Raw genomic sequence first — 15,812 nt, forward strand, 5'->3', positions numbered from 1 at the left:
CGAGACCAGCCATATACTGTATGTTTAAGTTCCAAAATTAATATCGTTTATGGGCTTCACACGCGTTGCAGTATGCTCAGGCACTAAGTAAAAGGAGATGCTTCGTATTGCTTGACTAATTTTAAAAACTAAGTTATAAATATAAAAATTGCAGGCGCTGCTCTGGTGCGTCGGCTCCTACACAGTGCCTGTCTGCCGTAAGCGTTACAATATACATACAGTACCCAACACTGCTTGTACCCATCTGTCATGTAAATAAAACACCTTGAATTGAATTGAATTGAGGGGAGAAGGGGGGGATACTAAAGCCAATACTGGCTCAATGGGCTTTGACGTGCTAATGCGTTAACGGTCCGGGTGTGGCAGGCTTCCAATGTCAACTCGACTCGATTAGAAGACAATGAACGTATTTTAGCCCTAAATGAATTAATAGCAAACATGGTTTACATAAAATACATTTTTCCAAGAAAGTTTATAATAATACGATCTATAGTTGAAATCTGAGCCTACTTTAAAAATAAAGGAAAAGCATTTTCAAAGAGCAATCACGCTGTGTTTATGAAGAAAAAGTGATTAGGTTTATGAGCAATCTAATTACCTATTCGCTTAAAATGCTATATAAAATAAAGTTTATTTAGAGATGAATGATCAGTGTCGCAGTTTAAATAATGTGAGTCAGGAAACTAACACAGCGCCACCGGATTTAATAACGCAATAAAAACGCTATAAAATAATGTGACACAGTACAGCACAGTACAACAATACTGACCATGACTTTAGAAGCATAAATTACCTTACACTCAATTTAAACACAAGCTGTCTTTCTGTATGAACCTCTAAGCTGGTTCATACAGAAAATGTAGAAATGCATTAGCCTGATCATGATTAAAAAACACATAATTAAACACGCGTTTGCGATTTAAATCAGAACACGATTTAAATCAATATAAATGTTTATATTGTAACGCATACTGTCCCGCCTCCATTTCTCTATAACAATTTACTGTTGCACACACACACACACAATAGAAGCAGGAACCACTGTCAGAAGGGAAGATATATTCAAAATATCGCAAATATCGATCATGTTGCGATATTTTGAAATATAAAAGTCAATTGATTGTCCATAATATCGCTTACCTATTTTTTCGAAGAAATGTTTGTTAAAATAAAAGTCCAGCACCAGCTGGATTCGAACACACAACCTACCAGTTGGAAGTCACGCACCTAGACCAGTAGGCTACAAGACAGCTCGCATGTTCAGGTAGGCGAAACAGCCTTACACAGTCCTGCCGCAGTACACGGATATAATCATACCGTTATTAAATTCTTTAGATACGCGATTCCATATTATATTCCCTTTTAATCAAATTCTAAAAGTATGCTTGTTGACTCCGGTATCACGTTAGTTAAAGACTTCGAAGCTTACAATGTTTAGGGAGAAATGGAATACCGGTGTGTATTTTTCCTTGTGATATTTTAAGCTCTAGTTGAATGATAGGTGTCGCATTTTAAATCATTTTCGTAGCTAGAAATTATGAAACGCCCTGTTAAAAGCAAGGAAGTTTTTATGCCCCGTTGAAGTAAAACAAAATGCCTGACAAAGTATGGCTTGGACAGATTCCAAGTGCTTGTACAAATGTGCTAAAGAAATTATACTTTGAGTATACAGCTTGTCCAAAGTCATCCATTATTAATACTATTAGTAATATCTTCAGTAAAGGCTTTGATGCATAAATATTTCTGATAAAGGTAGGTTGTGTACTTCTGTCCAACTGAGCAATCTTGCTTTCATAATATATACCAACATTTTAATGACTGATGATTAACATGCTGTAATACACAGTTCAAAATTAAAGGCTCAAATGCTGTACATGAGAGGTTAAGCTCCCCCTGGCGGTTTTACAAGGCGACGCCGGATAGTTAGTCACGTGACACACGTGAAATGCGTGATACCGCGTGATACTGTGACACGCCCACCGGGGTATGCCGCGAAATACCTCACCCATTTTGAATGGCTGCATCTGTAGGCTCTGCAATGCCTTGAGAGTTGGTGTTAACTGGCAGTGTGCAACTCCCTCATGTCGCTGTAAACCCCAGAGAAGTTTTAGGAGTAGATGCTCGTCACAAAGATGCAACAACTCTGGCTAATATCAAAAACGAGCCCAGACATGTTCTGTAATTATCCATCTACAGCGTGAGGCTCATACTTGCGATATCAATATTACAGAGCTTAGTCTGTGCTCAGACCAAGTGCTGTTGGCACTTCAACTAAAAGGGAGACCCCAGTGTTTTTTTAAAAGAGAAAATTCGTGCAAGCTTAACTTGCTGCTGTATGAACTGTAACATAGGAAACATGGGGTTCATATGCATAGGTCCTTGAACAACAAAATATATTTAGGGAGTCCTGCCTTAACAGACTTAGAGTAGGGTCACATTTTTCAAAATATGATCGTCTGAAGACATCTTCATCTTAAAGTATAACAGTTAAGTGGAATACACCAAGCAAAAGCTGCTATAATGCATTACGCCATCATGAGAACTAACCTCTGAAAAAACAGCCCCCAGGGAAGAAAAGGGTTAAAGTTAATACAAAACGGAAACAAGAAAAACAGTGGAAGGAACAAAGAACAATGCTTTTACCTGAAGCAGATGTCTGCAAGGATGGTAGAGAAAGGAAGGGCAAGAAATAGTGACAGAAGACAGTAAAGCAAAATTATATTTACAAGTGTAAAGACTGAAAGAAATGTACCCCTAGATTTAAAGAAAAGGGGAAAAAAACACTAACCTACCATTCACACTTAAAGAGCCAGGGGTAGAAGGCATGTCAGAGCTGTGCATACTTATCCCTATAAAAAGATATGACATTGTCATTTCTTTTCAACCAAAAACCATAACTGATGGTCCACTGTAATCAACCACTGCAGCACAGTTCAGTCTCTTTCTCATCACAGTACAATAATTTTGTATTAGCTGCAAGGAGATCTTCAATGTTTTAAAAAACAGAATTGGCAAGCATTCTTTCCATCTTCTCCAGTTTGGTTTTGCCCATTTTTAATCAGCTGGGCTCACTGTAGCACACTTTATACTTACACAGGAGATACAAAGACTGAAATATCCTCTGAGACATGTACATGTTGGGATGTCCACCTCTTATTTGTGCCCTATACCATTTGCTACTGTACATTGAGAGTCAGGGCACTGCAGGTAGAATTTATGAAGCCCTCATCAATACCATGAAAAGCTGCTTCACTGCTGACTGTCAAGCCAATGACATCTTGGCAGCACTCTCAGAGCTGTGGTCACTTGACCATCTCTCTGGAATTGCTCAAGATGCCACTGCAGTCACAGAAGTCTAATAATACTTTTTTCATCTTCCTTTGGAGAGTAATACAAACAGCTTTTTCAACTGTATTAATTCTGCTTAATTAATTAAACTACAAAAGCCCCTAACAGTTTTAAAATTAGCCCATCATTTTTAAATGTTAACAACCTTTACTTAAAAACTGGGTTTACTGTAATTCTAAAACTTTCTCAAAAAGTTCTAAAAATTTAGTATATTATGTATTACTGTATGTCCCAAACGATTTGATTTCAAACTCTTCTTGAGACCAACAGATATTTTAGTCCCTCATCTATTTTCACCGGAGGAGAGTCTGTGGCCATGTCCCAGTTCTCGTACTGAACCCTAAGCCCTTCCTCCATGTCCCCACTTCAGTGCATGTGTGGACTTCAAGTGCATGAATATTTGAGGGTGCAATTTATAAAAAGGGTAAGGTCAGTCAAAGGTTACATGGCTCAAGGTCAAAATACTTTCTGATGCTGCTTTTGCGGTGGCTAAGTGCGCATTGCTCACATCTTGATAAAAGTGAATTTCACCTGGTCTGTCCCTGCATAAAAGTAGTGACACATTGAGGACACTTGAGCCGGCTTGACTCAAAACGAAGCAAACTAAGGAAAATGTGGCAATACCAGTTTGTTAACTCAAAGCTAAATTACTAAATGCACTTCATTTCATCTGCCCCATTACAAAAATGACAGTATGAGGAACATAACGTATTCATTCCCGTTCATTCACTAGAAACTAAATAAGGTAGACTTGGCAATACCTCAAAGGTTGTACTATTAAATACTGCATGTACAAAATACATCACAGGTAAACAAATATTCATCAGTTGAAACAGGGAGATGAAATAAAAGCTTTGCGTCAAAACTTCGTACCTAGAAATACATAAAGTATGAATCTAAAGTAGTCTAATGAAATTGTTTAATATAAAATGAGTTTTAAAACTTATTCTCCATGGCAACTCCACTTTGATGGGAAAGAACAAAAAAAAAAGAACTGGGGGTAATTCCCTTCAGAGGAGTCCGCTCCGATGCAGACTGCAAAGAAGGGTGCATCGGGGTGCTCATGAGCACCCTTGTGAAACACAAATTTAGAGATGGAATACCCTAAGCCCTTGCAGACTTCAACAAGAACGTGCATGTGAAGGGGGCAAGTGTGCAAACACAGCCTGAATGTACCAAAAAAAGATAACCCCAAGCATACTTTGAAGAAAACTTTATACTGGTTTTCGATTTTTACAACCTCATCTTACATGAAGTAAATAATTAAAATTGCTTTACCAATTCATGATAAACCCTAAAAAGCTCTAATTACCTGGCATGTTACTGCAAGGCTACAATAAACACCATGATAAGCTGATATAGAAAATGAGAAATTAAAAAAGTCCTGACCTACGACATAGGCTTGTCCTGTCTCTTCAAAGGAGGAAGAGTCAGAATCCTTGAGGGATTTCTCAGGGCTTCGACTTGAGCCTGCAAAGGACTTGGTGCTGGAAAAACTTTTAGAAGAAAGAGAAAGGGCAATTATCAGAGCCAATGGAGCAGAAGGAAATGCAGAGTAGGATTTGTCTTATTTAAATTTGCAGATATTGGATTGGTTCAAGCAGAAATGCCCCATGGGATGTGTTTTCTTTTAAGAAACGGGCACACTATCTTCTTAGGAATCTAAATGCATGAAATCAGGACAATTCAATACACAGCCTTACTGCTGTAACTGCAAACGTATTAGATCTTCAATTTAAGAAATTAGTTTTTATTAGCTAAAAAACAGTTTGTTAACATCTGTCATACCAACCTAAGAGCTTTTCTAGCAAGAAGTGCTGCAGGGAACTTTCAAATAAGTGATCACTGACAGCTTTGTAAGGTGCCCAGCACAAACCACACTACAAACGAGCTGCTTTGTTTTGCTTTTTAGGGCTATAAAAAAAAGGAATTTGTTGTAAATGATTTTAGAATTCACAATTGGTCATTCACCACTCCATGCCATTACAATATCCTAATGAGTTACCAGAGGTTCACCGCCTTATCCAAGTAGTTCCTAAACATGACTATTGAATAAACATGACTATATATGACTAAATATGACTATTCCATGGATAATCAGAATACAGCATTGTAACAATCAGTTTAATTGTTGCTTTAACAGTTGTTACTTCATAAACCTCAGTGAGGATTAACAGTGCATCCCAATGTACTCACGTCTCGTGCTTCCTAGACGCAGTGATGGAGCCTGTGTCAGAGCTGGCTCTGTGGTGGGAGGCCAGCAGTCTGGACCCGTCTGGATTAGCCAGCAGATGGGCACTGTTCAGGCTACTGTGGGATTGGCTGGCATGCGTGCCACCACGCCCCTCGGGGGGCTCGGGGACGCGGCTAAGATTATGGTGTGATCTGCTCATCACTCGTGGATTGGGGCCGAAACTGGGGTAGGGGGGGTCCCCTACAAGTTGCCACCTTCCTGGCCCTTGCTTATTCAGGGAAAGCTCAGAGTGGGAGATCCTCTTCAGCTGGTCAGTATGTACAGGCTGCAGGTCAGCAGAAAGCCCAGTGGAGCTAGGGGCAAGGCTAGCAGTGCTCATGGCGTGTCCCAATCCACTTCTAGGAGGCGTCGCACTGAGATAGTCCATGTTGCCCAAAGAGGAATTTTCTGGAGGGAGGAAAAGACAACTGACTAAAATGAGTTCACATCATTCTTGCTTTAAGGGTCATTAAATATATTTGACATATACAGTAAATGGACAATGACCTTCAGTTCTGAAGTAGTGAAAATATAGAGTATAGAGACAGAAAGTCATATATATAAACAGATCTCAAAAAGATACGAAGAATAGTGCTCCAACCGATGTCTTGGAGCTCCTGGTTGGTCTGCCTTGCTTTCATTTGCAGATGGAACTTGTGCTGAGCAGAGCACATTTGAAGGAGGTACTGACAGGTCTTGTTGCTGTCTGTCTGAAACAGATGTTTGATCCCATCAGAGGTGTTCTGCAAGCTGATCTTTTTTTTCTTTGGAAGAAAAGAAGTACAGTTTCAATACCAAATGTGAAACATACTGTGGCATCGACAGGTTTCTTGGCTCCAACTCTTGCTCTGGTAAAGGAAGATAATATCCAGTTTTAGCCTGTAGACACAGGCTACAGACAATGAAGAAATGGAAAATCTTCCATAAACACAATCCAGTAAAGGCATCCAGAATAAGGAATAATTAGGGCTCTTCACTTTTGGTGCTTATTTCAAAAGGGAATCAGCAGATTCTGTTAACCACTTAAAAGAAGTCCGCTAATTATAAAAGATGAGCTGCTTTCACTTAACATCACAGTTGCTAAGTGCTGTGCCTCATCAACCCCTCAAGTAAAGTTTACAGGGATCACTAATCCCAGAGTCTGTTTAAAATCTGCATTTCAGTCCTACAGTTTTACAAGCCTAAAGTGGATTGGTTTGTGTTATGGCTGTGGGCAGGCTTCCAGCTGCAGTTAAACTACAGTATAGATGCAAACAATGTATGTGCCTAGACAAACATTCTATTCAGCAAAACTATACTGCACATCATAATTTAAAATTAACAAAATAATAATTAAACATGCTAAACTGAGAGTGAGTGCAACGAACACCTTTTTAATAAACTGTGATCTAGTGAAGATTTAATGAACAGCCAGAGCAACAGTTTATCATTAAGTGCAAAAACGTATAACTGTTCTTTAGCAGCAAAGCAGCAATCAGCTGAAGTTTGTTTTAGACCATGGAACAGCTTGTTTTCTTTTGGATCCAGTTAAAAAGAGCTATAATTTAATGGCAGTGACGAATGTCAGGAGGCACATGTTGCTTTTTGGGTAAGGAGTAGATTAATAATCCAAAGACTCCAAATTTAACATAAAGGATTTAAATGCCGTAAGGAAGGTACATTTTTCATTTCCCCCTCCCTCCTATTTCTTTATGAGAGACACAAAACAATACAACCATACCGTGAAAGAGATTTTCTTGGTTTCTCTCCATGGAAACCTCAAGACCGGGGTGCGAGCTGCGTTGAGCAGTTCAAAAATGAGCACACCTTTAGAACACACTCCTAACATGATCCCAGTCTGCGACTTCTTTTCTGGGAGCACCCGATGAAAGTGCACCCCATACTCTGTGAGCTTCTGGCAAACCTGTAGCCGGGGGGGGGGGGGAGGTGGTGGTTGTTGGAGACAGGGAGAAAAGTAGAATTAAATAGTGTTCTGTGATGCAGCTTGAAGATTTTAAAGATTTCCTTATCTTTCATCTCCAGAGTTACAAATCTATCAGCATACAAGTTCTGATTTCTTTCATTTTGTTCACAAAATATCTTGTATTTAGGTATGCAAAATTTAATCCATTTTAATGTATTTTTATGTCATTAGCTGGTTGCTGTTTTTTTTGCTCTGAGACTCTTTACTCAGTAATATTCATCTCACCATTGAAAGTGGCATAATCCTCAAAATTGTGTGGCACTTTTGAGGATATTACAAACCCACGGATTCACACAGCTACCTCCTGTACAGCTCATTTCACCCCAACCACACTAAAAACTCTCTTCCTTTTTCACAGTTCCTTAGGTTACAACGATTATGCAGCGACGACATCGACTTCGAGAACCAAGCCCTCGAAATGTACTCATTTTTCATCAACAGAGGATACCCCAACAGTGTGATTGACAGGGCCCTTGCCCGAGCCAAAAACACCCCCCGGACCATCAACCCGATCAGGAACTCCCGCCGTAACAACCGCATTCCTTTGGTGCTTCCTTACCACCCTAACACACTTCCTATCCCCAGGACCATTAACCACAACTTTTCCATCCTACAGGATGATCCCTCCATTGGGGCCCTCTTTTCTGATCGCCCTATCATCTCATATCGCCGACCACCTAATCTGCGTAACCTCCTTGTTCATAGCTCCCTTGACCGCCCTCAACAACCATCCACACCAGGCACTTTCCCTTGCAACAGAGCTCGCTGTATCACCTGTAAGTACACAGCCACCACCACACTCATTCAAGGCCCCTCAGGACAATTCCGGATCACCCAGACAGCATCTTTTACCTTCAGCAACCTTATTTACTGTATCTCTTGCAGTAAATATCCAGCCATCTACATTGGAGAAACAGGAAGGAGACTCGGAGACCGCTTCAGAGAACACGTCAGGGCTGTGAAGATTAAAGATCTCTCCAAGCCCATTGTTTCTCATTTCACCTCTGACGGCCACGACCACTCTAATCTCTCCGTCTGTGTTCTCAAAGACGGTTTTCCGAACTCATACATCAGAAAGACCACCGAAACTAAAATTATTCTGCAGCTAGGATCACACATTCTCCCTTCCCTTAACGACAGACTACTGTTCTTTTAAATTTTCTCCATTCATTGGAAGTTTAATTTCACACCTCTCTGCACCCATTCTGACTTCACACCTCTTGATTGGCCTCTCTTTCTGTCCCCTGCTCCCGCCTCTCACTCCTCCTCCCTCCCAACCTTTGTTCTCCCGCTACTTTACCTTTGCCTACTGCCCTGTCTCTCACACCTGAAGAAGGCTCCACGGCCGAAACGTTGTGTTCTCTTTCTTCTTTTTTTCAGCATGGAATAAACCTATTACTTGTTCCTTTGCAGCCTACGCATGCTGACGCAGCTACCCACCTGAACTACTATTGTGTGGCACTGTCATGCATGGGGTATGAGGTGTTTAATTCTGCTTTAATTTCTGCATACTGGGACAAAGCGCTTGCAGAATGAAATACGTTTTTATTTAATCTAATTTCATGTCTGTTAAAACTAGAATTGCTCAGAAAGATGCCTTGATCAATGCAGTTCTGTTATTTGTGCAACACAGGTTTGCAAATACTCAATGACCTAATGACAAAGATCAAGAATTACATAAATCAATAAACTAAGACTGCAATATTGAAAACAAGTATGCCAAGCAACAGCTAATTAATAAAAAATAGTTTTACCTTTCAATTCTGATTTGCATGAAAGGAAAAACAATTAGATTAAAGGTATTGCCTGTGCATACACAGATATATATGGTACAAACTATTTTAGATTTAAATATCTGTATACACATTTCTAATTATATATTCTGCATTTGAATCACAGGTCCAAAGTATTTTTGGGTTTCTTTTTAATTATGTAATTGTCAATTATATTTTATGTCCAATTAACAGTACTTAGACTTTTGGCAATGACCGTTGTCACACTGGGAGAATAGAAAAGCTCAGTTCGCAGTTACACCCTGCAAGCTCCACAGTGCCCCATCCAGGAGAGCCCACACTCACTGCACGTTGCTTGCTGATGTCACTCCAAGACTGCAGTACAGCAGTCTATCTTTCACCAAAAGGCCCCTGGCTGCCATACCCCCACTCCATCCTTACAGCACCTTGGCCAATTGTTTTCCCCACTCGGGGAATTCCAGTCATGGACAGGTACTAACATGATCCAGGCTTGAACCAGCAATGACTGGACTGTCATGAAGGATCTCGACTCACTTTTAAGCAAAGCATTCCCTTGCAAACCTACTTATATTTAATGATACTGCCACTAAGACTGAACACTAATTGACTCCAAGTAGTGAATGTTCCAATGAATGTACTGATTTGAGAAACAGGCTGAAGATATTTGGACCTGCAACTGTTTATCTCATATGAGTACTATTTTAGTGCGCCTCAGGACTAATGTTAAACAAATTTGCAGATAACCAGCACATGGCCAATCTGATCCAGTGTTTAAAGGCTAAAGCTCAACTGCCAAAGGTCACAGGACAGACTGTACTTAGAAAACAAGATTGGAGAATTAAGGATTAGATAAATATTAGAAAAAAAAGTTAGGAAAAGATCACCGGTGTTATACAACACAAACTTTTCCAAGTGGTTTCCTAGAACTAGCCATGTCATAAGAACTTGTTTTTGCTACAAAGGACATGCAGAATATCAGGAAAAAGTTATCTATTTAATTTTACAAAAGTGCAGATGATACACATTAAAAAATGGAGGAAAAACTAAAATTAGAACTATTTAGTTCTAGAGTTTCTAGAGTAGAGTTTAATAATCTACTCAATAACCAAAAAAGTTCCGGCAGTGTAAACTCGTTATTTTTTACCTTGAGGAATTCAAATTCCGTTTCAGCTTCTGAAGCCCCAGTATAGGTAGAATGCAGTTTAGGGAGCTCTTCCTTGACAGTCCTCTGGTCCACCTTCTCTAGCACGGAGATGGGCAAGTAATGTTCAAGCCTAAAATAACTTTTTCCATGAATCTAAAAGAGAAATAATAAACAATGCAACTGTTGTATAAACTACAGTGCTTTCAAATCTTTACCCACTTCAATGGACAATGCAATGAATTTTGGTATTGCATTGTTCTCCAGCATTTGCCAGTCCTGTGCATGCTGGATTCTGATCTTCCTTTCCATTTACCTTCTATTGTAAACTCAAAACATGGCTTTTTTAAAGAAATAACTATGCTCTCAAACTACATGGGCCTGCCTGCTCTGAGATTTGTACAACTGGGAGTGAGCTGAAGTGCAGCTGAACAAAAGGGTAGCATAGACAATGTGTTCAGCTTGGAGGAGTGGGTCAATTGCAGGAACTTTAAACAAAACTGAACAAGCAACAAAACTGCAACTAAAAAGACGATCGCTGAAAATGGTTACATGCTGTGGCACATGCCCATGTCCTCAAAGTTCATTAAATACAAGCAGCACATCACAACACAGAACAGAAAGTGACCAATTAAAGATATCCAGATCCTCCTCCTTTAATATCCACCTTTCACAAGTACAGTACGTGAATGAACAAGTGAACGGGTTCCACTGTACCTCTGGCTGGTAATCGCCAAACTCTGCCTGCAGTGCTAGTGTTGCCAACAGCAATGCACTCTCCTCATCACAGCGCAGCCTCTCCTCCAGGATGTCCTTCCGCAGCTGCAGGTAGTACTGATGTTTGGTCAGAGTGTGCCTGGGCAAGGGAAAAGAGGTTATAATTAAAGAACTAAAAAATGTTTAAAACTAACAATTATTTTAAAAAGAATTAAAAACTAAAAAATGTTTTAAACCATGCTGCTCAAATTAGCAAAGAGAGCTAGGTGAGACTAGGTACTGGCTACAACTATTGGAGTGTGTCTATCCATTCTATTAATAACTCCTATGGATTTTTCTGTTTTTTTTCCCCCTTTACACTGGCCTTATTTAAGGAAATGCATGCAGTACAGACATTAGACTCAACTGGTTGAGAGCTGACTTTTCAGGGCAGGCACACACTTACATGATGGATATTCGAGCCCAAATGAGCACTGACAAAGCATCTTGAAATATTTTAGAATAAAAAAAGAGCGCTATGGAACAGCACAGTAAAGTTGTTTAACAACTACAGTAAAAAGAAATCTTTACTGTAACATGTTGACATCGTCCACAAAAAACTTGATTCGGAAGAAAAGTGTGAAGTTAACATCCGATCTCTTCTTCTTGGGATCGTCCTTCCAGCCATCTGGTGCCACTTTAGAAAGTTTTGCATCAGGATCAACGAAGAAAAACTCATTGTCTGAAATGAAAAAAAACGAGGGTAAGGTCCTTCATCTCATCTGTACAGTGAACTGCAAGTGTGTATGGCCTGAGAATTCTTCAAAGAAAACAGGCTTTGTCAGCTACTATGAAAATGATAAAAAAAACGTACATTTGCATTGGATGCCAATAAAGACAACATTTCAAGAAAAAGTATTTTATAACTGGCAGTTAAAAAGTAAACCAAATATTTTAAAATTAAAATGGTCCAAATCTTAAAAAGTAATGGATTAATTTTATTCTTGTTCAAAATGAATGCATACGTATGTGAAATGTGGACTATTCAGCATAAGAGTGGTTTGGGCTCTGAACCTACTGCATAACTGGACAGTTGTAGGTTCAAACCCCAGGTGTATTACTAATTTACCCTTAAACTGGGTACTTTGGTTAGATTGCTCCAGTAACATTCCCAGCTGTACAGCTTTGTCACTTTGGATGACAGTGTCAAGCAAATTAATAATACACCTGAACAGCAAAAACAATGAACCCTTTTTTGTGAAGTTGATTCTCTATGTAGTGATTAGAGAACTACAACTCACAGCTCTGATTCTACATTAAGCATAAATTCAGAAGTGGATATCTATTGGAGGAGATACTCCTAAACACACAAAATAGCATACATATACACAGAAATTAAGTATACGCGTCAAAATGACAAAAGTCAGAAATGCCAATGAATCTGATCTATTCTTAAGGCTGAACCTTGTCTGTTTCTGGCATATTATCAACTGAGGCTTTTATACTGAGGCTACTTTTAAAAAGTCAGGCGATTGTACATGAGAACCACATGATGGAGAGGTTTACCAAAATATTGTTTTTACAGGTATTTCAATACTTCAATGAAAAATGTGACAATGGCACTTCAGTAACACACCATTTTTTGGAAAGGAGTTGTGTTAGCTATAATTATATTTTGAAAATGCACTTAGTCCTCAGATAGGAGATCACTCCAACATATTGCTTTTAAAAAGTAGCACTCTGACTGTTACCTTTGAAGAATGCCAAGCCAAACAGATGGTGCTCAACAAGGCCAATGTGGGCGACCACCATATCCAGCACGTCTTTGCAGATAGACTTGGTATCGCATGTCAACTCAAGCCTCTGTCCACTCAGCAGTACAATGTTGATTATCCTTCGAATGTCATCCCCCTTTCCCTTTTTGTTCTATTTTAAACAAAAGGAGAAAAAGCCTTGAAGCAACGGGTCTTGTTGTTACTTAAATGTAGCAAGTACTTTTAAATGCAACATTGAATTGTTCCGTTTTGAAAACTAAAGTGATTTTTTATTTCCCCTTTGTTTCAAGCTGTTCTCTGGAACTGCATTTTTTAAGCAGTTTCTTGCCATGTTTTGCTGCATTATAGACATGATATTTCCTGGTGTTATTTTCAATCCAGCAAACACAAACCTTTTTATAACAATCACAATGCTTGCCCAGCACATTGTTACAATTAACTTCCTCTGCAGGCTTCCTAGCAAACAAAATTATTTTACTAAAATATGTAATATGATCAATTATAACCGCATCTCAAACTTTACAAAATATAAATGCAAATGCATCCAAAAGGAATAATGATTTAAACTTGTCTATTAACTGAAACAAATACAAGTCCCACTATGTAGAAAACAAAACTGCATTTCTGAATAGTTGGAAGATATTCACAGGCATGTATTAAACTCAGAAATGAACAGCATGCATGAAAACCACATACATTTAAAATGAAAGCTACCTTAATTATTGAATAAAGCTGACATTAATCTAGAAGTATGAAACATTATTTGAAATAAAGAATACTCTATTGATTAAAGTGGATTTCATAAACTACCTTAGCAAGTGAATGCTATTTACACTAAAAGAGCAGAACTGGTAAAACTGGATTTATCAATTGACATCATCTGCATTTTAATCCCTATTGTGAGCAGTAAAGAACAATTACTAGCTGAGGATATAACTAATTCTTTGATGGGGACTTTTGACTTAACGAGGTACAGAATGTTGAACAAAATGGCTCCAAGTAGGTACTAGCATTAGCAAGAACATTATTCTACAGAGAAATTTGTCATGATCCCATTTTCCCCACAAATGGGAATCTTAAAAGAAATGCACAGCCCTTTACCAGAATTGAAGTAGGAACATCCAGAGAGAGACAGGGCTCACTGGTCATTTTCACAAACTCGGGGCCGAAGAAATTCTAAACATCAGAAGAGAACACAGAAAAATAAAGGAACTGAAAAGATATGTAACAACGTGTGAATCATCAGGACAAGAATATGACAATGCCCAGTGATACTGGCAACAGTATAAAAATAAAACAAAAAATTAAGAACATGACAAAATACAAAAACAGTCACAATACTGGACGAGAAAGGGCTATGTAACCTGCTACCTTTTAAATGCACCTTGTTGCAGAAGAAAGACAGCTAAGCGACTAAGCAAGACAACTTCTTGCTAACTAAATTTGTAAGAATGGAAACAATGCGCTTAATAAATACAACTTTTCTCTTTTTATTTCAATAAATATACATGGTTGTATCATATTTGCTGTCCTGAGAACACTCCGGATTGAAAAATGCTATACAAGAAAGTGATTGATCAAATATTTATGGTAATATTCAGAAAGTACTGAAATGGGGATAACTGGCAGGTTGAGCAGTTGCCTGTAAAACAAAATTAGGGGACTTAGAACAAGGACTGCAATGTAATACAAGGTTTCACAAGTTGTTAAAAAGCAAAAGCCTTCAGAATTTCAACACTGCAGAAAAACATTATCACTGACCTACACAGAACTCTAATCAAGTTTCATGTTGTTTAGGATTCACTCTCTATAATGATCTACTCTCTACTCTCAATGTCCAATTATGGTGGTTATGTAAGCATCAATTCCCTTCTAAAATATTTTTCATTCTCTTATTCTATATAAGCTGTTGTGGACACCACTTGCCACCTCAGTGCTCCTCAACTCTCTGTGGATGCACTTGGGAACAAAATGGTCTCTACTCTGCTTTTTAAAGAAATAATGTGATCTGTGCAAATCTGCCTGCTAGAAGTGGATTCTGAACTACTGCTCACAGAGCAGTTTCAGTTGGTCCAACTGTACCTTCAGTTTCCTCTGAGTGAGAGAGTTCTCCAGAGCCATGTCTCTCAACGGGTCTCGTGTGATGTCAAGCAGCGAAGTCCTGGGCAGCTCCCCCGAGTACAGGCTGGCTAATGAGTGCCTGTGTGCCATTTGGGCCTGCAGCCTCTGCATCTCCTCCTCCTGCCTCCTCAGCATCACCTCCCCACTCACCAGGCCCTCCTCAGAGGCCACATCGTAGGGCCTGGTAAAAAGAAAAAAGATTTGTAACCAATACGGCACAAGCTCCAGCATTCAAAACTACTTTACATCTCAACGTTGGCCTCAACCACGTATACTGCAGTTTTTCTAATGCCAGTTATTTCCAAGAGATGCCTGGCTCTCATACAAAGGTTCCATAACACATCTTTGTTTTCACTGTAACTACACTCCAAAATCATATAAAGAAATAACCACAATACTAAAATGTACCGATTTTAATGGCACTTAATACACCATCCAATGTGTTTTTGATACTTATCTTGAGTCCTACTTACTTGAGTCAATTAAAGCAAAAAAAAAAAACGTATTTCAATATGCATTGAACATGCCATTTCTGCACCAGACATCAGCTTTGTAGCACATACATTTAAATGTAAAATTTCCCTTAAGTAAAGGATGGTAGAGGGATGGAGACAGTATGAACATTTCAGTGAAATGCCTTTAAGTAGCAGGCTAGTGTCTTGATTAAAGGTTCCTTTCATAGAATCAAATATTAAGAAAGTGAGAAATTCAATTCTATCAATAACAGGATGCAGAACCTTGATTAAGACTTGACTATTACACATAGTATGTTTTATTTCCA

The 15,812-nt window shown here is 38.9% G+C and overlaps 1 protein-coding gene across 6 annotated transcripts in view; it reads right to left on the reverse strand.

Moving 5' to 3' along the window:
* The window catches only part of ptpn13 (protein tyrosine phosphatase non-receptor type 13), a 91,068-nt gene that overhangs the window by 30,618 nt on the left and 44,638 nt on the right, over positions 1-15,812 (reverse strand). For 5 of the 6 annotated variants that reach the window (XM_088628873.1, XM_088628877.1, XM_088628875.1 and 2 more), the window contains exons 10-20: positions 14,993-15,212; positions 14,012-14,086; positions 12,887-13,061; positions 11,727-11,877; positions 11,157-11,295; positions 10,443-10,595; positions 7,302-7,484; positions 6,183-6,345; positions 5,545-5,989; positions 4,738-4,844; positions 2,793-2,849 (exon numbers count right to left, since the gene is read on the reverse strand). In XM_088628873.1, the coding sequence (XP_088484999.1) occupies positions 2,793-2,849; positions 4,738-4,844; positions 5,545-5,989; positions 6,183-6,345; positions 7,302-7,484; positions 10,443-10,595; positions 11,157-11,295; positions 11,727-11,877; positions 12,887-13,061; positions 14,012-14,086; positions 14,993-15,212 (1,868 nt within the window). The remainder of the gene's footprint in view (positions 1-2,792; positions 2,850-4,737; positions 4,845-5,544; positions 5,990-6,182; positions 6,346-7,301; positions 7,485-10,442; positions 10,596-11,156; positions 11,296-11,726; positions 11,878-12,886; positions 13,062-14,011; positions 14,087-14,992; positions 15,213-15,812) is intronic. The other variant, XM_088628876.1, reaches the window with a different exon arrangement.

This window comes from Lepisosteus platostomus, chromosome 4, assembly GCF_059453375.1.
Source record: "Lepisosteus platostomus isolate fLepPlt1 chromosome 4, fLepPlt1.hap1, whole genome shotgun sequence".
NCBI lineage: Eukaryota > Metazoa > Chordata > Actinopteri > Semionotiformes > Lepisosteidae > Lepisosteus > Lepisosteus platostomus.